This window comes from Macaca mulatta, chromosome 2, assembly GCF_049350105.2.
Source record: "Macaca mulatta isolate MMU2019108-1 chromosome 2, T2T-MMU8v2.0, whole genome shotgun sequence".
Lineage (NCBI taxonomy): Eukaryota > Metazoa > Chordata > Mammalia > Primates > Cercopithecidae > Macaca > Macaca mulatta.
The window spans coordinates 175,013,495-175,038,288 of NC_133407.1; the positions used below are offsets into that span (position 1 = coordinate 175,013,495).

Below are 24,794 nucleotides of genomic sequence, written 5' to 3' on the forward strand. Positions count from 1 at the left end.
TTGCACTGTGCCTGGCACAGAGCAGACATTCAATCAACGGAAGTTTATTGGCTGAAGTAAATAATCACTTAGTACCTTGTTGATAGCAGGATAACATCCTCTGTATGATTTCTGGTACTGGTATGCCTAGGTAGATGGATAGCTGATGGTAATCAAGGGAGATATTCTCAATGGGATTCTCCTTCACTTTGTCAATATCCTCTTGCTTCATCCCAAGGCGCAGAAGAATATCTGAAACTTTTTTCCAAATTGAACTGAACTGTGACTCAGTGAGACCATTCATCAAAATCTCACTAAGGAGGATATCTCTGTATTTGCACAGTCGCAGGATGTCTGCAGATTTACAGATGTCAGAAGATGGCGGTTCCATATTCCATCCTTTTTTGGGTGCAGGGAACACATTCAAATGTTTTATAAGAGCTAACAGGAGGCATAAGTCAAACTGTTTGGATTGTGGTAACTCCTTGTTTGGAGGATAAAGCAGATGCCATGATCCACCCAAAGGATGATTGGTCCAAAGATGGTTATAGTAGGATTCCAGCACATTCTTGTGTATAAGAAGCTCTTTTTTCAAAAGAGGGGGTGGCATAGCCTCATCAAATATTTGCCGAACAATGTCAGTACCAGAAATAATAATTATATGAAGCAGATGATAGAAATAATTATAATCAAGCTTGAAGATAGGCATTTCATCTGAAAATAAATTTTGGGAAGTCAAGACATTCCACATTAATTCTCTTTTTCTATTTGGTCTCTCATATTATATCCTAAGCTCCTGCAGGATAAAAACTATTCCAAAACAATGAAGGATTGCACAGGGCTTTGCCACAGCCAGTGCTCAATTAGCATGCTGCTTTATCTCTGTCAAAACATCTAAAAAAAAAATGTTCCCAAGCAAAAGTAATAACAAAGACTAATCACCACAGAAGTCTTTCAGTCATCCAAGGTTTTGTTCAAGTAAATGATCTTTGGCAACAAAATGACATCACAGTATTAGGTCTTTAAAAATTCTGAAATTTGCCAAGAATGCTAATTGTCAATGTTTAACTCTACTTTACATAAACAATTATACTTTATCCTAATCAGCACTGCCCAACAGAATATCGTGTGATAAAATGTTTTATATTTGCACTAATACTCATTGAGCACTGGAAATGCTGCTTGGGTGACTAAGGAACTGAATTTTCAATTTAATTTTAATTAATTTAAATTTAAGTAGGCACATACAGCTAGGGACTACTATACTAGATAGCTCAGATCTATATCAAGAAATGCCAAAAGATCTAGCTCCTTGCTACTCAAAGGGTAGCCCAGAGACCAGTAGCATCAAGCATCCACCTGAGAGCCTGTTAGAAAAGCACAGTCTCAGGCCCCACTCCAGACCTACTGAATTGAAATCTGCCTTTTAACAAAATTGCCAGATATATCAAATATATGTATAATGTTTGAGAAATTCTGATCTAATAAAACTCATCTTCTCACCCCCTCAAAAAAAGAGAGGTAGGTATTTCATCAATAACATGGAATAAGGCATGAAACTGAACTATTTGGTATTTTCCTGTTTTAATAGTGCTTTCAAAGGAGAAAAGTGGGCTGAGGTGAATTAGAAAGTACTAATAATTTGTTATATGACGGCATTTGGTGTTATATGGATATCAAAATATGTGTTTCTCACAAAATGCAGCTTTATTTTATCCTTCAAGATTCTATGTTTCAAGAGATTTATTAAATTAACATTTTTGCTTGAAATACTCGATATACACTGTGGAGGCAAAGTTAAAAAGCTAATGACACAGGGAGCTTTCTTTGGGTTACCAACCAAATACAAAGTTGGCTAGACTGCCACCAAACTATTCTTCCATGGGCCCACGGTCCCTTAATTAAGGTCTCCAGGTTCTGGGCAGGATATTTCCTAGCACACTCCTAAAAAGCTGGCAGCTAAGTTTAGAGTACTTGGCCTTAAACTCAAAATGTTCATTCCTTTCATGTAAGGGTACTCTAATGCTTGCTCTATTAAGAAGGAATGCAACAAGGGAAGGAAGGGTTGGTAGAAAACCTCTGCTGGAACACAATCCCACGGTATAGTCATAGTTATGCACCAGACCTAGCATGCCTCTCTATAGGATGCCAAGGTAATGTGAGATCCATACATCTGCTGATCTTCCTGTCTGTGATTTCCAGCCTACACCAAGTGCTCGTATAAACCCAAGCTTAGTGAATGACAAACACGGTAAAGACGTGGTTGTTTATGGCATGAAAGTTGACAGAGAAGTCAAAAATTTTAACATACTTTTCAACAGAAGGCATATAAAAATAAAATAATACCTTTTGTATTAAATTTTAAACTGATCTTCGGTCTTATATCAGTATCAGTTATTTTCAGAGATATCAACTTTTTATAACTGCAAATGGAAAAAAATTAAGTTATAGCGGAAATAAAACAATGTGAAAGTCAGTCAAGATTTCTAGTATGAGCATGGCTAAGTAAGTATTTTCATCTTCTACTCCTAGAAATAATTCAAGAAGGAGAAAAAATAATGAACAAATAGAGCTCACCAACAATGACAACCCTACACTGTCACTTTCATTGGAATTATCAAGTAAGCAGTATTGCCAGATTTCATACTAAAGTTATCATATTACAAACTTCCTTGCAAAAAGGATGTGTGGTAGCAGAAAAAAAGGAAAGAAAGCTTTGCACTGTAAGACAAAAAAAAAAAAAAAAAAAAAAGCAAGCAAGCAAACAGAAAAATAGCAAACCTAGAAGTCCTCCCTGGACCTCTCTTCCCCATATAATATTTTTGGCAATAACTATTCCAAGAAAACCCAACTCATTTAACACCTATTGATTAAAAACAATACAGATGCTAGCAGAACATCAATACAAATAATTAGAAAAATAAAAAATAAAGTAGCAAAATGTATTAACTAGAATAAGCACTAGGTAAATGCTGCCATTAAACAGATGGCTTGGCTTTGAAATGAACCACGGAAAACAAAACAAAAAAATACTGGACAACAACGCTACAATGTAAGCTTAATGAGGAAAGGGATTTTGGTGGTGGTTGTTTGTTATTGTTAACTGATTTTTATCTCCAGTACCACTATAACACTATTAGTTGCACATTACATTGAAAAAATGTAAAAATCTGACAATATGAAGTCATTGGCAAAGATACCGAGTAAAAGGTATTTCCCATATTGTTGGTGGGGAGTGTACATTTGTAAAACCACGCTGGAAAACAATTTGGCAAAAGCTAGTAAAGTTATAGATATATACACGTGGCCTAGCAATTCTACTTTTAGGTATATATTCTGGAAAATTTTCTGCTCATAATGACCTAGCGACATGTACAAGAGTGTTCACTGAAAAACTACTGTTATAGCCAGGACCTAGAAATAAACATCTGTTAATGGCAGAATGATTAAATTAGTGAAGCAATAAAAATGAAAACTCTAAAACTATAATAGTAAGAATGGAATCACACTAAACATGATTTTAAAATGTATAAAATGAATGTTTCCACATATAATGTTCAAAACAGAAAAAATTAAACTACACTTATAAGTAACAATATATTATGTAATTTATAAAGTAAGTAGAAGTAAAACATATTAAGACAATAGCACAAAAGAGGGAAGAAATGAAAATCTATTATTGTAAGGTTTATCTTACACTACACATGCTGTGGTATAATACTATTTTAAAATAAACTTTGGTAAGTTAAAAATATGTATTGTAAGTCCTCAAGCAACCACTAAAAAAGGGTAAAACTAATAAACCAAACCAGAAAATAAACAATAAAGACAGATAGGGAAAACTGAAAACAACAAGGCAGACAGTAGATTTCCAACCATATAAATTAGTAAAGAAAATACAAATGGAATAAAAAAAACAATTTAAAGGCAGAGATTGTCATATTGTATATATAAAACAAGAAAGACCTATGCCACCTATATACACAGGTTGAAGTAAATGGATGCAAAAGGATATACCATGCAAACACTAATCAAAAGAAAGCTGCAGTAGCTATATTAATAACAGACAAAAAACACTTCAGAGCAGAATACTATCAGGGTTAAAAAGAGATATTAAAGCCGGGCATGGTGGCTCATGCCTGTAATCCCAGCACTTTGGGAGGCCGAAGCGGGTGGATCATGAGGTCAGGAGACGGAGACCATCCTAGTCAACGTGGTGAAACCCCATCTCTACTAAAAATAACAAAAACTAGCTGGGCAAGGCGGTGTGCGCCTGTAGTCTCAGCTATTCAGGAGGCTGAGGCAGGAGAATCGCTTGAACCTGGAAGGCGGAGGTTGCAGTGAGCCGACAGCGCGCCACAGATTTCCAACCCGGGTGACAGGGCGAGACTCCGTCTCACAAAAAAAAAAAAAAAAAAAAAAATGTTAAATAAGAATAAAGGGGTCAAATTGTCAAGAAAAAAAGGTAACAATCCTAGATGTGTGTGTAGCATTTAATAAGAGTTTCTAGATATACAATTAGACAGTAGACAAAAAAAAAAGAATTGTATACGTCAACATTCCCTGAGTAACTGGTGGAAAAAGTAAATAATCAAAAATGATATAGAATGATGAAACAGAGCTGTAAACTAATTTTATCTAATGTATAGACTATTTCATTCAAGATCAGAAGACAGATTCTTTACAAATGCAAGTGGAACATTCACCAAGATATACAGTAATACGATCATAAAATAAATTACTGAAGAGAATTAAACTAAAAGTCAATATCTGGAAAGACAGCTGAAATATTACCAAATATTTGGCAATTTAACAAATCCCAAAGAGCCCATGGTTAAAACATACACACACACACACAAAACTAGAAAATATTTAAAATAAAATGAAAATAGTAATAATAAATTTCTACACATCAAAATATATGGGACACAGTTAAAGCAATGCTTAATGTAAAATCAATTTATAAAGAAGAAAGGTCTTGAATCAATGATCAAAACTTTCACCTTAAAAAAATCAAAGCTGGCCGGGCGCGGTGGCTCAAGCCTGTAATCCCAGCACTTTGGGAGGCCGAGACAGGCGGATCACGAGGTCAGGAGATCAAGACCATCCTGGCTAACACGGTGAAACCCCGTCTCTACTAAAAAATACAAAAAACTAGCCGGGCGAGGTGGCGGGCGCCTGTAGTCCCAGCTACTCGGGAGGCTGAGGCAGGAGAATGGCGTGAACCCGGGAGGCGGAGCTTGCAGTGAGCTGAGATCTGGCCACTGCACTCCAGCCTGGGTGACAGAGCAAGACCCCGTCCCAAAAAAAAAAAAAAAAAAAAAAAAAAAATCAAAGCTAATTAAACCCAAAGCAAACAAAAGAAATGAAATTACAAAGAGCATATATGAAATTTAAAACAAAAACATTACAGAAAAATCAGTAAAATTAAAAGCTGATTCTTTGAAAAGATCAACAAAATTGATAAACTTCTATCCAGAATGATCAAGAAAAAAAAAAAAAAGACACAAATTGCTAACATTAGGAATGAGAAAGGTGACATCACTACAGAGAAAAGGTCTCTTTGGCTGAAGAAACCAGAAAACTGAAATGGAACCATGACTACTAAGAGAATGGGGGAATCCTAGAAGGGAAAGTAATCAGAAAAGAGATCCCCAAATTCTTTCCCACAATGTCTCTGACTGAACACTGAACCACATGTGTGGAACAGACTAAAAGCAGCTCAACTAAGACCAAAAGATCTGGACTGAGACTGGATCCGAAAGTGTTCAAAGTTCACATCTAGCCAAATTAGTGGCCTGTCAAAATAAAAGTAACATTATCCATTAGGGAATAATGGAATCTAGAATCTCTACTTTGTATTTATTGTGGCCTAGCTATGTGCCAGATATTATGCTATGTGCCGGGAACATACCAGAAAACAAGATAAAGTTCTTGCCCTGGTGGAGGTTACATTCAAATGGAGAAGAAAATGTAATAAACGTTAGTAAATGTTTTGATAGAAATAGAGGAAATACATGATAGAACATCTACTGTAATCTAAGTAAGTCTTTTCGAAAGTTTTAACTAGGCAAAGCAGAGTATACCAAGCAAAGCTTGGAGGTCAAACAGTAAACTAGATACACTTCAATGCAATAACTTGGGAAGTTTCTTGAGATGGCACACTGAAGAAACCAAAAGAAGCTCCGTATAGTTGGTACATATATGGTTAAGAGTAAAGTGACAAGAGATGGCACGAATGAGTTCAGCTGTGTACAAGGTTAAGTGAAGAGCTAAGTTAAAGAATCTGAACTTAATTTTAAGAGCAATGAGAAGCTTCTGAAAGATCTTCATGCACAGAAGTGATATATTCCAATTTTTATGTTAGAAAAGTCCTATTGATGGTTATGAAAACCACAGACTGGAAAAAGGAGAGGCTAAAGACAGTTTTAAGAAGCTGTTTGAGAATTTCAAATGAGAAATAATGATAACCTCATTTAGTTTAGTGAAGTGGTAGAGATAGGGCAGAAATAGGAAGAAATTTATATTTTAAAAACTAAATTGGCCAGGCGCAGTGGCTCACGCCCCACTTTGGGAGGTCAAGGCAGGCGTATCATGAGGTCAGAAGATCGAGACCATCCTGGCTAACACAGTGAAACCCTGTCTCTACTAAAAATACAAAAAAAATTAGCCAGGCGTGATGACGGGCACCTGTAGTCCCAGCTACAAGGGAGGCTGAAGCAGGAGAATGGCATGAACCCGGGAGGCAGAGCTTGCAGTGAGCCAAGATCGAGCCACCACACTCCAGCCTGGGCGACAGAGTGAGACTCTGTCTCAAAAAAAAAAAAAAAAAAAAAAAAAAAACTAAATTGATAGGACTTTTAAAAAAGTTACAAAGCAGTGTTAGAAAGAAAGATCATGAGTCCAGTTATGGCCATGCTGAATTATAAACATTTTTGAAAAATAAAAATGGAGATATTTAGTATGCAGGTAACTATACAGGTCAAGCTTTTAGGAGAGAGATCTGTGCTAGATATAAAGATTTGGGCTTCTTTAACTAATAAGGGAAAACTGATGCTTTAGATGTCAATGCAATGTCCCTACTAGATTGAAAAATGGCATTTACACATTAAAAAGAAGAAAAAGAGAATCAATGGATTAGGAGAACGTTTATACTGAAACTTCTAACTTCAGTAGCAACACTCTGTAATATCTCTATTAATTCTAGGCTTATCAAATATATTACTCTGCAATACAGTTTTCTCATCTAAGAAACAGGAAGATTCTAATTGTAAGACAAGCTTAGTGGTTTGGATAAGTTTTGAAATATAGAAAAGTCTGTATTTCATAACAAACTAACTTTAAGAAAAATATCTTAAAGGATTATTTTCACACTTAATGGGAAAGTATTCACATAATTTCTCCATCTCTGCTTTAGAATGTAAAATGTCTACAATAAATGGTGATAGAGAGGGAAACAAATGGCAATTAAATACGATTTTTTTCACAAACCTTAATACTACCTTAAAATTTAATGCAGCTCCATTACGTGACAGAAACACAGAAGAATTAAGCAACCAAAAAATATATGCATATTCCAAAAAAGGTAACAGAATATTTTATTTTAAGCTTACCTTGCTCCTAAATTTTCAATGGTTATATATTCATCCTTTCTCACAACTTCAAACTGCAAGTAATGGGGGAAAAAAACAGCCCTAAAGTAGTTCAATTTTCAAAATTTGTAATGTTATTTCTTAGCTTAACATTTGAAACATACAATGAGAGTTAAGTCACAGTGAATATAAAACAAACAAAACATAAATAACAAGGTAAGTAATAAATAATCCTGATCAAAAAAACAAACTAGAGTTGACCTTAAAAAAGCAGTTCTACTTTACATCACTATAGGATTTAAATGCCAAATCTGAAATACAAAAATAGCATATTTTAAAATAAAGAAATAAGATACATTTCTAGTCATAATTTGGTCTATTTAGTTATAAACTAAAAATTCAACAAGATAGTTCATTAATTAAACCATAAAATGGATATCATCTGAGTGCATTTTATGTAACAGGTACTATATGTGATGTTCTATAGATACTTTCATAGGGGGTTATTCACAGACTAAAAGAGGTTCAGAAAGCCTAAAATTATTTTTAACCTTAGGTTAGAAAGTCAAAAGATTAGATACATTATCCTTAGTTCACAATACTTTTTATTGGTATACTTATGGCATATTTTGTCTTTGTTTCTCTTTTTGTGTCTTTCTCTTTATTCTTAAATTTTTACTGTTCTTAAAGACCACTTATATACTACTTTGCATAAATCACAGCAATAAAAAGGTCCAAGAGCTCAGTCACCATCAAAGGCAACATGGCTGGAATCCAATTACGATGATCCCAGGTCTGTTTCAAGTCAAAAATATTTTTCCAAGGAAGGAAAGCAAGGAAAAAAAAAAAAAAAAAAAAGGACAAAACAAGATACTCACCAAAATTTTAACAATTCCAGGTACATCACACTGCAGCATCCTTACCATGTCACCTGTACATCCTTCCTTCAAGCATTTTTTCCCACTAAAACTCTAAAGTTATTAATAGAAAAAAATAAAAATAGAAAAAAATCACTGATGTGCAAATCTGATTATATTTAAATAAATTTAGTTAGAAGCAAATGTTGCTAGACAGTAAACTGGAAGATGGGAATATTTGACAGGTAGCTGTTAAAAGATGGTCCATTTCATAAATCAATGGATATCCTACTTAAAATGTATGATTTCACTCTACTTCAAAATCTTCAAGTAGCTGTATTACAGACTGAGATGCATTTGCTACTCCAGAGAAAGCAACTTCAAGTAAAATGTACTCATTAAACATGTGTAAAGAGGATTACTGAATTTCTATCAGATACATGAAGATTCTAGGGAAAAGGAAAGAATAAAAATGTTACATCCTTTCTCTAGTTCTGGCCTGATATTTCTTTTGGCTAAGTTATTCATTTTTCTTTTACTTCTCTTTCTAAAATTCAGTAATATTAATTGCCCCAACAATCAAGGAAATTGTAAAGTATATACCACTTAAAAATAAATAAGTAAATCTTCATACAATTGTTTTTACAGTTTACAATGTGAGTTCATCTGTTTTATCTGTTAATTCTTACAAAAACCCTATGAAATAGGTTTATCTTATTATTAATTTACAGCTTAAAAAAATTAGTCTTTGAGCAATTAAGTTACCAGTCTAATATAATAAAACTAGTAAGTGGCTCAGTCTGGACTGGAACCCAGATCTCCCAACTCCATATTCAATGCACGTTCTACTACACCACAATTACTTTAAATGGGTTTTCTGTTGTTCGTAGAATGTAAACACTATAGAATCAAACATTATAGACCCAACTTACGGTCATCAGCTCACTAAGGAGTAATTAATTCAGAGCTGGGCTTTTTATTTCCACTTTAATATTAGTTGCAAACAACTCTATTGTATGTTATATAATAGTTAATAATTATAACAATTATATATTATATATTATATAATAGTTATAATTATAACTTATAAAATTATAGTTATATAATTATATAGTTATATACAATTATAACATATAATTATAGTCATAATTATAACTATTACATATTATAACCATGTTATATAATTACATATTATCTATAACTATATATGATATGTAACCATTATAACTAAATATAAATATTAAAGATTCTAAATATATTTTTGAAGACTATGAAATCTGTCCTTGTTCATCACCTCTAAAATGGAAATCCTTAAAATTGTATAATTATCCTTTCTGTGTGTTTACTAAGAAATTCTATTCTATGATCCTATGTGCATATATGCAACAATATTTCTATTCTTAAGAGTATACATTTCTAAAAGGAAGGGAACAAATTGATAGAAACCACTAAGGAAATCAACTGGTAGCGTGTCATCTACAAAGAGCCGTTCAATAAATGATGATAATGAATGAAAAGTGGTAGGGAGATAAGCATCAGAGAGAATTGGGAAAGAACAAAGAAGGAAGTAAAAGAAAACGAAAAAAAGGAGGAAGTAAAAAGAAGGAGGGAAGTTATGAACAGGAAGAAACGATGATGAAGAGAACAAAAGAAGAAACGGTAGAGAAAGAAATGCTGTTGTAGTTTTAAGAATGAATATAATACCTGATCATTTTCACCTGGATACTTTAAATTCTTGAACTTTTTCCAGCAAATTTTATGGAAATAAACACAGCAACTTTTACTGCACATTAACTGAAAAAATCCCTGGAAAAAAATAAAAGTAAGTTATCAGTAAGGACATGGTGATTCTTACATAGATAAAAAAAATTATATTAAGTCACTTTAAAAATTATTCTATAATTAAATTTTACATGGCATTCAAAATTTATCAACAGAAATCAGAGATCACCAAATAACTTTACAAGTCACTAAAGACAGGAAAATTAGGACGGAAAAAAATGGTCAATAACTTGAAAAGTTAATATATTTTCCACATTCTACGTACAACACAATATTAGAAACCCAGTGAGTGATGTCTATAGAGGAACATGTTCATCTCCATTTTTACATGTCTCTTTTCCTCCATCCCAGCTCCATACCATTACTGCCTGAATCCCCTGTTACCAATCATGAGAACTCAGATTTGCTGCCTTGCTGACAGCTCCTGAGCTACTGGTTTTTCTGAGCATACAGATTGCCTGTCCTTCCAACTGTACCCTGCCTGGAAACTACAGCCTTGCTTTTTAAAATTTTTGCTTTGATGACAAAAATTAAATTGTGTGCCCAGGTATTTCTGCTGCTACATGCTGTTGTTCATTTGATTAGAACCCTAAAGCATTCTTGAGAAACCTTAGGACCATATCGCCATGTCACCTAAACCAATACTGAACAAGCTTGACCCTGAGCACTGCATGTCACCAGGCTCACTTTTCAACTTCTATTGAGTAGATCTTGGTCTTCTCCTTCTCCCCAGCTATCGGATTGGCTGTACACATCATGCCTCGCAATTAAGATTTCAGTTATTTTTTTTAGAAGTATTGTCTGATTTGCACATCGTCTCATCCCATCTTGTGATTTCACAAAGTCTTATTCTGATAGATCCAGAGAGATAGATCTATCAGAAGTATTCTGACAGCTAAATTTCTTCAAATCAAGGCTGGTTACTTTTTCCCCCTGCCAAGGCCCATAGAAGAGAAAATGATCACTTATTTAGTAGCATCATTCCTGAGGAGTGACAAACTTTCTCCTTAGTAAAATGCTACCATTCTTAACCTCTAACAATTCTAACTATAAAGTAAAGCATTTTTTAGATCATTTTCACTGTATGATTGACTGCAGGAATAATACTTATAACTTCAGATGCACGTGAATGTTACAAAACCTTAGCAAAACCAATTTATTCTTTTATTGACTCACAGAATATAAATAATTCCTGATCACTCTGAATCTAAGTTCTCAGAGACAGTCAAATAACTTTTCAGCTGCTTTACCACTGTAATTAAACTAAATGCTCTTTTAAAATATTTTATACAAAATATAATTTTTTATAATTTTATATATATACTTTTTCAATTGCTTTTTAAAAATACTGAAATACTGTTAATTGACAATTACAGTACCTTGTAACTGGTGTTCTTCAAAATGTCAGCTTCACAAGATCGTTCACAATCTAGGTAACTACAAATCGTCTGCTTCATTATATTACTTTCAGTTGTCTTGATAAAATTATTAAGATGATCCTAGATTTTAAAAACAAAGAATTATGAATTATTAATAATAAAGTAAGACTACCCATGTTTTACCTTGGTAATATGTCCATATCATACCCCTTTTTGAAGTGCTTGTATATAGGCATTTTTTTAATAGTAATGAAACATTTCCCTAATTCAAAGTAAACAACGTATAGGAAGGTCCTAAATTAGAAGGACTGGATTTCTTAATGAATGATAAAATCATGGAGAATGGAGAGAAGTTTATGTTTGAAGCCATACTTCTCTTTATCACCTAACTCATAACACCTGGCATGTTCCTATCAAGAATTATTTGCTCTAATATGTACACACAGAGAGATAATAAATCACTGGTGTCCAAGAGAATCTTGGCTGGAACCAATCCCTAGGTCACTACAATGGCAGTGAAACCACTGTGGTACTACAATATGCCATTCCTGCTATAACGGGCAAAAGTACAGTAGAGAAATATGTTTTCAATGTCTTTGGTTACAAATCAGAATATAATTTCTCATTTTAAAATGCTGATTAAATGGCCAGAAGTGGTGGCTCATGCCTGTAATCGTGGTGCTTTGGGAGGTCAATGCAGGAAGACTGCTTGAGACCAGGAGCTCAAAGCTGCAGTGAACTATGGTAGCAACATTCCACTGCAGTCTGGGTGACAGAATGAGACCCTCTCTCTAAGAAAAAAAATAGAATAAAACACATAACAAATAAATGAAATGCTGATTAAATACAGGTGAATCATGTTATCAGGTCTAAGTTAAATGATTAGATAAGGTCCTTCATACTTATCCTTTAGAGGGATAGAGTTACAAAATTTCAAATAGTATTACTGGTAATATATTGAAGGTATATACAATAAATAAGCCTCTAGAAATTATTTCACAAATATTAGCTCAATGCAGGAGGATAAAGTTGAGAAAATTTCCCAGAGAGTAGAAAAAAATATTTTGAGAAATAAGAAAATTAGAGACTCAGTCTAGTCTGCAAGGCATCTGAATAATAAGTATTTCACAAAGAAAAAGAGAAAGTTAAGAAAATATTATCAAACATATAAAACAAGAAAATGTCCCAGAAGCAAAAAATACAAGTTCAGAACACTGGGGATACAGAAAATATCCTTAACAATTCCCAGAAAGAAGACAATAAAACAGGTCAAATACAAAAGTTTAAAAATCAGAATGAAATCAAGTTTCTTAAAAGTAATATTAGAAGTTAAAAGATAACAAAAAAATGCTTTTAAAAAATTAGAGGCCAAGGTGGGAGGATCACCTGAGCCCAGGAGTTTGAGACCAGCCTGGGCAACATACTGAGATTGTCTTTACTAAAAAAAAAAAAAAAAAAAAAATTAGCCAAGTGCGGTGGCATGTGCCTGTAGTCCCAGCTACTTGGGAGGCTGAAGGAAAAGAATTGCTTCAGCACAGGAGGTTGAGGCTGCAGTGAACTATGATCATGCCACTGCACTCCACCCTGGGTGACAGAGCAAGAACCTGTTTCCGAAAAGAAAAATTATTCTACCCTCAAGCAAGATATGAATAGAGCATACAAAGGATAAATTATTTTGACACTTGAAAGGTCTCAAAAAATTTACCTCCCATGCAAGGCCTCTTTTACGGGAAGCTGCTAGAGGCTAGAGGAGTTGCACCACCAAAACAAGGAAGCAACCCTAGGAAGGAAAACTTGAGTTCTGAGAAACAGAGGATTCCACATAGAAGAAAGGTGAGGAAAATTCCCAGGATGAGAGTGAAGGGAAACCCTGAGGCCAGCTTAATAAAAACGTGTAACTACCAGTAGGATAGGAGAAAGAGAGAGAGAGAGAGAGAGAGAGAGAGAGAGAGAGAGAGAGAGAGAGAGAGAGTATGTGTGTGTGTGTGTGTGTATAGGGGATGTATAAGCAAGCTAAACTCTCATTTTTCACAGTGAAAAGTCAATAGAGAAAACCTGGTGATATGTTTTAAATGGCAGTATTTTTTTGGAAAATAGGTAAACATCAAAGAAAAATGCTTAGAAAGTTGGAAGAAGCAGAATTTCAGATAGAGATGACAAAACAGAAACTCTTATTTTAAGTCTTTAAAGATTATTTGACAAACTGAATATATATATTACTGTGCATTAAATAAATATTCACTTAAAAAGTTAGATAATAAAGAAAGCAAAATATTTAAAAAGAGGAAACAAAAGAGTAAAACAACCAGGATCAAGTAAGGGACTGCTTTGTAAAGTAGGGGTGAAAATTTAGTATTTTAAAAATGCATAAAATTATTACTTTAGCAAGTCAAAATTAAAAGTCATATGATTACCTAGACAATGCCAAAAGCTGTCTGCATGTTCTATTCATTACTGAGAGAAGTATATTAAAATATTCTATTGTGATTGGGGATTTAAAAATATTTCTCCTTTCAATTCTGTCAATTTTTGGCCCATATATTTTGAAGCTATACTACTAGGTATATACAAATTTGAGTTATTATATCTTCCTGGATAACTGAATTTTATGTTTTAATAAAATGTCTCTCTTTATTTTGAGTAATGTTTTTGGCCTTAAAGTCAGGTAAAACATAAAGATCAAGAAAGATCTAAAGTTTTGAAAAAGATATGTCATTCAAACATTAACCAAGAGAAACCTGCTGTAGCTATGTTCATATTAAACAAATTTAAAAGACCCAAACGGCTATCAGATGGGTTAAAAATTACCCAAAAGGTAAAGTACACCCAGAAGGTGTGGGAAAATGAAAAGTCTCACACTATTTAAAGAATACAAAGTGGTACAATGTCCTGAGATAAAATATGGAGACGTGTAACAACTTTACATTGTGTGAACACTTGCTCCACAATTCCACCTTTAGCAATTTATTCTAATGAAATGACATGACGAATATGCAAACATCACTTTATATAAGAAGGAAAAACTGGAAATATTTAGAATAAACTTAGCGGGGAACTAGTTGAGTAAATTAAAGCAAAGCTATATGATACATTACACCAAAATTGCATTGTATAATAGTCTAATGACTGAGAAATAAAAAATACTATATATTTCCAGAGTACAAATAAGTGTGCACATCACACTTAAAATCACAAAATAAAGGCTATTGTTTATGTGTGTGTGTGTGTGTGTCTGGAAAGATATAAATAAAAATGCTAACAATGGTTTATCCATTTGAAGAAGAAATATAGATGAATTTCACCTTTGGGCATTTTTATATTTTCCATGTTTTCTGAACTAAGCATTTACTACTTTGCAATATAAATCAACAGCAAAATAATGGTAAAGATAATTAGGAAAAAAAGTTAACTGCTACATTTGACTCTAACCATGCAGAGTACTGGCCTAGTATTGCTATTAATCTTCTTGTTATTTGAAAATGTTAACACTGCCACCTCACTTCTCCCTCCTTTTTGAATCATACATTCTGCACTAGGTAATACAATAAAGGTTGTTTCTTATATAAAAAGTTATGTGCCAATAAAAGAACATGCATGCTGTAAGAATATGACATAGTTGGTTCACACATTATGATTCTCATTAGTTACAAATAAAATGTTACTCTTAAATAATTTCTTACTTTAAAAGTTGTAGGTAAATCTTCATCTTCTGTAGGATCTATGTCAAACCAATGGTCATTTTTATCTCCAATTTCTTGTAAGCTTTTATGAAATTCTAGCAGTCCTCCATTATATCTGAAAGGAATTTTAAAATAAGGTTAGTTTGAATGGGACTGTGCAGATGCATGGTTTACCAAAGATACAACAAGTAACCCAGTTTTTGTCATAAATAGGGTGGTGATAACCTCTGGCATGCCATAGAAATACAAATACTAGGACTCTCACCTGCGGCAGATTGGGATGAAATACAGGTGGAAGGGGAGGCACTAGATTATGTAGTAGCTCAAGCTTGAACAGTATGGGGGCCATGGTAATTAAAGGGACTGTAGAGTTGGTTGGCTTTTGTTAACTGTCTTGGAGGCCTTGAAGAAAGAGAATGACAGGCACAGGTCAGCCAACTATTAACTCAGGATACACTGTGAAATCCAGGCCTCTATGGGGGCAATTTAATGAGACTCTCATCCCCTATGGCCATAATCCATGCTGAAAATAAGGCCCAAATTTAATCATAAAGTGAAACAAACTGATATTGAATGCACAGCCTCAACAAGACTAATATCATCAACTCAGGACACTGAAAACTAGAAGGCCTCTATGGCAACATCTAAAGAACCTCCTCTAGACATAAGGCAGACTATGATGAAAATGAAGCTCAAGATTTAACCATAAGGGTAGAACAGCTGCAAAGGAGACCCAAAACACAGCCTCAACAGAACTACACAAAAATTAGGGATTTGATATGCTATGAGTAGACCCTGAGATGGAAAACTGGGATATTTAGGTGAATGTGCTTAGAACCACTGAATCCTTAAATTCCCCCCATGAACGCTCTTGACTGGCAAAGACCTATTCCTTGCCACAGGAGAGTAGCCTATCTTTATTTAAAGACCATGCAAAAATACCAGCTGAGATGCATGTCTCAAAAGATGATGTCCTTCCTTCTTAAGATCTTCCCCTACCTCACTGCCTTCAGATAATAAATCTAAGGTCAGGTGGAGAGCCCAAGTGAGAAAACAGAGCCTCTGCCCAGGAAGAAAAAGCTTGTTAATCATAAGAATTGCAGAGCCCAACTAGAACGTACTGGCAGGAACATGAGTGGAAGTGGATCTTTAAAGTGCTGAACCAAGAGTAAACACAAGGCTGGATGGGGAAGTGTACACTGATATGGAAAAATTCTTCCATAATTCAAGATTTACCTTCCTAGAAAGGACATCTGAATCCAGTCCTAATATGGTGCTGAGAAGGCTCCTTGAAACTTGGACACACCAATGGTCTATAGTAAATTAAGTAGAAATGCTGAAAATTTCTTGGAGGCATATTAAAGGAGTCAGGAGGCTCAAGGAAGTGAGAATGTTAGAATTGACTTACTACATAAAAACACAGAACCCATTAAGTGATCCTAGAAAGGCTCAGAGGACATCCCATTCATTAATACAATAAGAAATACAGAGTAAGAAGGGCACCAGTGTTTTTGAGCTCAGTGGTGGTTGTCCTCCACAGGTCAGGGATGAAAGTAATGATGCTGCCATACAACTGGACTTCCAGTGTCAATGATCTGGAGAATGAATTCTCTCCAATGCTCATCAGTAAAGAGAATAAAAAACAGTTTTCACATCTGAGAAGGGCAGCAGGACATATTCTTTGTTCTTGTCTCAGGCTATGTTAATTCTCTTACTTTGTCACAGTATAAACTGAAGGGATTTGGATCATCTTGACATTCTGCAAAGCATCATACTAGCCCCACTATATTGATGGCACATGCTGCTCAGACCCAGTGAACAAGAAGTGAGATGTCTTGCAGATACCCTAGTAAAAATACAGGCAACCCAGAGAATAGGAGATCAACCTTACAAAGAGTCAGGGAACTACCACATAGGTGACACTTTTAGGGATCCAATGGTTTGGCCCAGCAGTAATCCTTCATAAAAGTATGCCCAAGTAAACTTTTCCAAATTCATCCGTCAGATCTTAGCCAAACATTGTTTCCTCAGGGAGACTTCTGATTCCCAGAACCAGTCTCCAGGAAAGACTTTATTCACTCTAGTTTCCTTCATAGTTCTTTATTCTATTTCATAAATATTTTATGACTGATTATTTGATTAAGATCTGTATCTTTCACTGTACTTTCAGTTACATGAAGACAGGAACTGTATTTTGTAAACCACTGTAACCTCAACACCTAACAGTTTCTGGAATATAATGGATACTTAGTAAATAAAATGAATGAACGATGCTACAAATGGTTATGGATCTCCATAGAGGAAGTAAACAGATAATCTATATAGTTTCCTCCATACAATTTCACTTTCTTAAAATAAGCAGTAGCCAATACTCCAAAAACTCAGCATTTGGACCCTTTTCAACTCTTTATAAGCTCATTTTATACTTTTCAAAACTATTTCAAGTTAGTGGTGATAATACTAATAACTCCAACCATAATTTATTTATTAAGTATAGCATTTTTGTGTCCTAGGCACTATGTTAATCACCTGCAACATCCTCATGAAGTGAACCCCACACTATTATTAGTTCTATTTTAGAGATAAGAAAAAAATATAAGGTTTAACAACATTAAGTTTCTTAGTGTAAGTGATAAAAAATGTAGCTGAACCCAGGTCTATCAGACTCTAAAGCCTATGCTCCTAATGTTAATGCTAGACTGTCTTTTATTGCTATGGTCAAACTTAACACGCCAGTTAAGTTTGCTATTTAATATTCTCAACTACATTAAAGAAATTATCTATACAAATAGCCAAAGAAGAAAAGGATAAACCAGTAGAGCACAAATGTCACGATGCCTGGTATACTGAGCACACTTACTTCCATTTCACAATGCTGAGACTTCACAGGCAACATCTACCCGTTAATTAAAATCCTTACCTCTTTTGAGCACATCGTAGTAAACCACGTCCAAAATAAACCAAACACATAAAGTTTTCACAAATTTCATTTTCTTGGATCAACATCTTCATCACCAGAAATTTATTCTCAGCTTCTGTATAATCCTGTAGTAACATAAAACTAGGTTTGGCTGATGTAAAAGTCATTTTTTTTCTTTTACAATAAACAATTATTTCTCAAACTGGAGAAATTAGGGCAGCTTTAAAAATAATCCAACCATCTGGTCATTTATCCACATTCTGAATCCTGGCATCTCTGTATGTGACTACAAAGATCATGTAGTCAGTGTTTAAAATATTTATTTATAAATAAACTTAAGACCTTCTTTAACCAATATTTCAAAGTGAATATTAAGATGGTAATAACAATTTGTGTATCTCAAACTGGCAATTAGGCATTGTGGTGCACCCCGATAGTGCCAACTCCTTATGAGGCTGAAGCAGGAGGACTGCTTGAGCCCAGGAGTTAAGTCCAGCTTGGGCAACATAGTGAGACCCCATCTTTTAAAAACATACATACACATACATAACTGGCAAGTACTACTGGCCAAAATAAGGGCTTTTCTGATAACTGTTAGAGCACAATTCTTTATCATTCTTCCTAATGGGAGCACAATTCTTCACAGTATTTCAAATAGAAAGTAAGTGACTTCTTGCCCATAGATATAGAATCTTTTGGGGAATCACCACCTTAATTATAAACAATATAGGTCTGGAAGTAAATATCAGGATCTATTATAATAGATGCTTCAGTAAAACTGAGGCATAATGACCTCAGTCTCTCTAGAAAAAAAAAGCTGGAAAAATGCTGCATGGCCTTACTTTTAAAATATTCTCTAGTACTTCACGCTAAATAATTAGTACTACATGAAATTGTTTAAAATAGAAATGTTTTCAGTTTGACTGCTTATCAATTCTACTTTACCTAATTAACAAGTCATATTTATATAGTTAATTTCTGAAGTCAAAAATACAGATTTGGGAAGAAAAAATAACAGAAATATCAAAGCTATGAAGAAAATATGAGAAATCATTAAAAATCAGAAAAAGAAACGTTAAATTCAACAGAACCCTTAGAAATTATCTAGTTAATTCCCAGATTTGTACTTATTTGCACTTAAGTTTGACAAAGAACTTGAGGTAAAATTCATATTTTACAAAAGGGATAAGATTAAAACCAGAGGGATTAAGCTATACTAGAAAATGGATTAAAGTGTATTATGCAAGTGAAAGAAGCTAAATAATTTTTTATTTTACATGAATGGTAAGCATTTAAAAGATAAATAAAAGAAATGAAGTTATAAGCTAATTCCTTTTTTAATATTTTTAGTTTCATATTATAATCTTTGGCCTGATTATTCTAAGATGTAAAAAGATTTATAAAGGGCAAATAACATGTTACCTCTTTCTTTCCTCTTTCAGTGAGTGCTACTCCATACAAAAACAGTAATGTCAAATAATAACCAATATTAATCTGGTGTGCCTAAAAAGAAAAAAAAGTATGTTAATTCATTATTTAGACTAAGCTGCTTTTCAGTACAACAAGCTTAATTAAATATCCTAAGCTTAATTAACAACTATTAAAACAAGTAAAAATTATCATAACATTATCAGTCATCTAATAATAACTATAATATATTTTAGATATATTTGATAATTTGACCCAGGAAGAAGAAACAGGATAGTCAACAATCTCAAAATAAAACATTAAAATTTAATCAAAGGAAAGGATATGGAACAAAGATGGCCAAATAGAAGTTCCAACAATCGTCCCCAACACAGGAACACCACACTGAACAACTACCCCACAGAAAAGCCCCTTCGTAGAAAAAAAAATCAGGTGAGTGATCACATTACCTGGTTTGAACATCATATTAAGGGAAGAGGCACTGAAGAGGGTAGGAAAGACAGTCTTAAGTTGCCTACACCATCCCTTCCTCCATCCCCTGACTACAGCTATGTGGCACGGAAAGAGAATCTGCGCTTGGGGGAAGGAAAGCACAGTGACTGTGGGACTTTGCATTGGAACTCAGTGCTGCCCTGTCACATCAGAAAGCCACACGGAGCAGAACTCAGTCAGCGATCATGGAGGTAGCATTTAGACAAGTGTTAGCCATAGGCAAATCGCCCATCCCAGCAGTCAGAGCCTGAGTTCCAGCAAGCCTTGCCAGTGTGGGCCAAAGTGCTCTGGGGTCCTAAATAAAAGGCAGTCTAGGCCACAAGGACTGCAGTTCCTGGCCATGTCCTGGTGCTGTGCTGGGCTTGGAGCCAGTGGATTTGTGGTGTACGCAACCTAGTAAGATACCAGATGGGGTAGGTAAGGGAGTGCTTATGTCACCCCTCCAACTCAAGGGAAAACAACCCACATGTCTGGGAGAGACACCTTCACTCTGCTTGAGCAGAGGAGAGAGAACAGTATAAGATGATTCTGCCTTGCCACTTGAATATCAGTTCAGCCACAGTAGAATCGTGAGGCTCTAGCTCCAAGACAATATTTCTAGACACACCCTGGGGCAGAAAAGAATCCACTGCCTTGAAGGGAAGAACCCAATACTGGCAGGGTTCATTACCCGTTGACTAAAGAGCCCTTGGGCCCTGAATAATCAGCAGCAGTAGCAGTACACGCCATGGGCCTTGGGTGAGACTCAGAGCTATGCTGGCTTCAGGTGTGACCCAACACATTCCCAGCTGTGGTGGCTATGGTGAGAGACGCCTTTCTGCTGGAGAAAAGCAGAGGGAAAAGTAAAGGGGACTTTGTCTTGCAGCTTGGGTATCAGCTCAGCCACAGTGGGGAAGAGCACCAAGTGGGCTTCTGGGGTTCCCACTTCCAGACTTTGAGTCCTGTCTGACACTTGTGCACTTGCCTTGGGCCAGAGAGAAACGCACTGCTCAGAAAGGAGAGACTCAATATAGGTGGTAGCAAGGCAGTGGTCACCACAGGGTTTGAGCAAGAACCAGTACTGTGCTGGTTTTGGAGTCTCAGTGGTTGTGGCCACAAGAATGCTTGTGTCACCCCTCCCCCAGCTCCAGGCAGCTCAGCACAGAGAGAGTGCTGTTTGTTTGGGGTAAAGGAAGAGAAGAGAAGGAGAGTCTCTGCCTAGTAATCCAAGGAGTTCTTCCAGATCTTACCCAAGACTACCAAGATGGTACCTCTGCGAATCTGCAAGAGCCACAGGGTTACTGGGCTTAGAGTGTCCCCTAATGTAGATATGGCAGCAGTAACCAAAGACTTAGATCACAATACACAAGTCCCTTTGCATACCTGGAAAGACTTCCCAAGAAGGACAGGTACAAAACAAGGCTGTACAGCGAAGACTATAATGAATACCTAAGTCTCCAAGGCCCAGACATCGATGGACATCCATTAGCATAAAGACCATCCAGGAAAACATGACTCTACCAAACTAAAAAAGGCAACAGTTGCCAATACCAGAGAGACAAGCATGTGACCTTTCAGACACAGAATTCAAAACAGCTGTTTTGAGGAAGTTCAATGAAATTCAAGATAACAGAGAGAAGGAATTCAGAATCCTATCAGATAAATTTAACAAAGAGATTGAAAATAATTTTTAAAAATCAAGTAGAAATTCTGGAGCTTATAAAAGCAATTGACATGCTAAATAATTCACCACAGTCTCTCCAACCCCCTCCTACCCTTCCCAGTGTCTGGTAACCATCATTCTACTGTCTATTTTTCTTCTCCTATTTTTATGAGTTCACTTGTTTTCATTTTTAGCTCCCACAAATGAGTGAGAACATGCAAAGTTTGTCTTTCTCTATCTGGTTTATTTCACTTCACACAATGACCTCCAGTTCCATTCATGTTGTTTCAAGTGACAGGATCTCATTCTTTTAATTTTTTTTTTTTTTGTAGAGATGGGGTCTCACACAATACATTGCCCAGGCTGGTCTTAAACTCCCAGGTTCAAGTGCTCCTCCCACCTCAAGTCTCTCAAAGTGCTGGGGGGCATCTTGTTCTTTTTTATGGCTGAATAGTACTCCCCTGTGTATACGTACCATATTTTTGTTATTTATTCATCTGGATGGACACTTATGTTGCTTTCAAATCTTGGCTACTGTGAACAGTGCTGCAAGAAACATGAGAATGCAAATACTTCTTTGATACACTGATTTTCTTTCCTTTGGGTATATCCCAGCAGTGGGATTGCTGGATCCTATGGTAGGTCTATTTTTAGTTTTTTGAGGAACCTCCAAACCGCTTGCCATAATGGTTTTACTAATTTACATTCCCACCAACAGTGTAAGAGGGTTCTCTCTTCTCTACATCCTCACCAGCATTTATTGCCTATATTTTGTACATAAGCCGTTTTAACCTAAGTGGGCAATAGTGTGAGATACTATCTCTACAAAAATACCAACCCTACTTTTTCAGCATCAATTGAAATGATTATACAGTCAACAATAATTCGTTGTACATTTTAAAATAAGAAAAATAGTATAAATGGATTGTTGTAACACAAAGGATAAATGCTTGAGGTGATGGAGAGCCCATTTACCCTGATGTGATTATTACATATTGTATGCCTGCATCAAAGTATGTCACGTACCCCATAAAATGTACACCTATGTACCCACAAAAATTGAAAATAAAAATTTTAAAAAACTGGTAAAAAAAAAAAAAAAGGATAAAAATTTGTTACATTAAACCTTTCAAAAACTCTCATTCACTCTCTCTTTTAATATGTAATATTTTAGGTATCAAGAGCACATTAAATAATAATATAATGAACACTGAAGTATCTACCATCCACCTTTAAAAATACAATGATCTGGCCAGGCGCGGTGGATCATGCCTGTAATCCCAGCACTTTGGGAGGCTGAGGCGGGCAGATTACAAGGTCAGGACATCGAGACCATCCTGGCCAACACGGTGAAACCCTGTCTCTACTAAAAATACAAAAAATTAGCCAGGTGTGGTGGTAAGTGCTGTAGTCCCAGCTACTCGGGAGGCTGAGGCAGGAGAATCACTTGAACCCAGGAGGCGAAGGCTGCAGTGAGCTGAGATCATGCCACTGCATTCCAGCCTGGGTGACAGAGTGAGACTCCATCTCAAAACAAAAACAAAACAAAACAAGAAAACAATGATCTTTTAAATCAAAATTCTTTACTCTCCCACATGAATTCTGCAAAATAGTATGGACATAAGGCTTATCACTTCTTCATTGAAAAATCAAACCATGTGGATATTTCCTTCATAAAAAATGGTCTATGCAAAATTACTGAGATGAGATAGATTAGGGATCAGTGAATTGTAGAGGGAGAGAGGTGGGTGTGACCATAAAAGTCATAAGAGAGATTTTTGTGGTGGTGGAATAGTTCTTTTATCTTGATTGCAGTAGTAGTTACACAAATGTACACATTTGATAACATGGCACAGAACTATACAAGTCTGGGCATTAAAAAGCTAACAGAGCTGGCCTGAGGCTGTTATCCTTATTAAGGCCTGCTTGCAAAGCTGATCTTTGCTGATGTCTGGGAACTTTGTTCCCTAACTGATAAAGGTGCCTTGCTACGTCTAGACTATTTGTGCAAACAATGTGATTTATGCTGAGCACCTGGGAGTTTCTTCTGGAAGTCTGGAATTTTGATACATGCCAGGCAGCAGGTACCTAGATGACCAATGCCCAATAAAAATATTGCTCACTGAGTCTCCTATGGGCTTCCCTGGGCAGAAACATTGTGGATGTTGCCATATTTGCATTGCTGGAGGTGGTCGTATATGCTGTGTGGCTTCTCATTGAAGGGAGAAAATATGGAGGAACCTGTAGATGGCTTTCCTCAGACTTCACCTGTGTTTTCCCCATATGATCTACTATATATCCTTATCATATCACCGTAATAAATCTTAGATATTAGTATAACCATATGCTGAGTCCAGTCCTTCTAGCAAATCTCTGAATAGGAGGGTGGTCCTTGGAGACTCCAGACACAAAGTCCCATGAACCAACATCAATTTCCTGGTTTTTTAAAAATATGTTCTGGAGTAATGTAATTATGTAACTATTGAGGGAAACTGTGTGAGGGGTACACCAAGACCTCTCTGTCTGTTGTATTTGTGATGGTTAAGTTCATGTGTCAACTTGACTGGCCACAGGATGCCCAGATTAAATATTGTTTCTGGGTGTGTCTCTGAGGGTGTTTCCAGATGAAAACTGCCTTTGAAATGGTAGACTGGGTATAACAGGTTGCCCTCTCCAATGCAGGTGGACACCATCCAATCCATTAAGGCCTGCATAGAACAAAAAGTAGAGGAAGGAAGAATTCATCCCTTTTTGCTCCCTGCCTACTTGCTGGAGCTGGGACATCTCATCTCAACTTCTGCCTTCATCCTTGGATTTATACCTAGTTCTCTGCCTTCAGAACTGGGACGAGTTATACCACAAGCGTTCCTGGGTCTCTAGATTACAGAAGCAGATCATGGGACTTGCTGAGCCTCTATAATCACATGAGCCAATTCCTCATAATAAATCACATATATATTCCTTATAATCATGTATATGTATATGTGTATATAAGTATTTGTGTGTATGTTTTATATATATAAAACAGAACACACACACAGAC

The 24,794-nt window shown here is 35.5% G+C and overlaps 1 protein-coding gene across 14 annotated transcripts in view; it reads right to left on the reverse strand.

Moving 5' to 3' along the window:
• DZIP3 (DAZ interacting zinc finger protein 3) overlaps nucleotides 1-24,794 on the reverse strand; it is a 97,919-nt gene that overhangs the window by 43,185 nt on the left and 29,940 nt on the right. For 8 of the 14 annotated variants that reach the window (XR_013414583.1, XM_015129790.3, XM_077994293.1 and 5 more), the window contains exons 6-14: nucleotides 19,612-19,692; nucleotides 18,190-18,314; nucleotides 15,270-15,384; nucleotides 11,590-11,709; nucleotides 10,133-10,234; nucleotides 8,450-8,542; nucleotides 7,593-7,645; nucleotides 2,326-2,402; nucleotides 76-693 (exon numbers count right to left, since the gene is read on the reverse strand). Coding sequence is in view for 13 of the 14 variants with exons in the window: in XM_015129790.3 (XP_014985276.2) it covers nucleotides 76-693; nucleotides 2,326-2,402; nucleotides 7,593-7,645; nucleotides 8,450-8,542; nucleotides 10,133-10,234; nucleotides 11,590-11,709; nucleotides 15,270-15,384; nucleotides 18,190-18,314; nucleotides 19,612-19,692 (1,384 nt within the window). In the remaining variant the exon portion in view is untranslated. The remainder of the gene's footprint in view (nucleotides 1-75; nucleotides 694-2,325; nucleotides 2,403-7,592; nucleotides 7,646-8,449; nucleotides 8,543-10,132; nucleotides 10,235-11,589; nucleotides 11,710-15,269; nucleotides 15,385-18,189; nucleotides 18,315-19,611; nucleotides 19,693-24,794) is intronic. The other 6 variants (XM_077994298.1, XM_077994296.1, XM_077994297.1 and 3 more) reach the window with 1 other exon arrangement.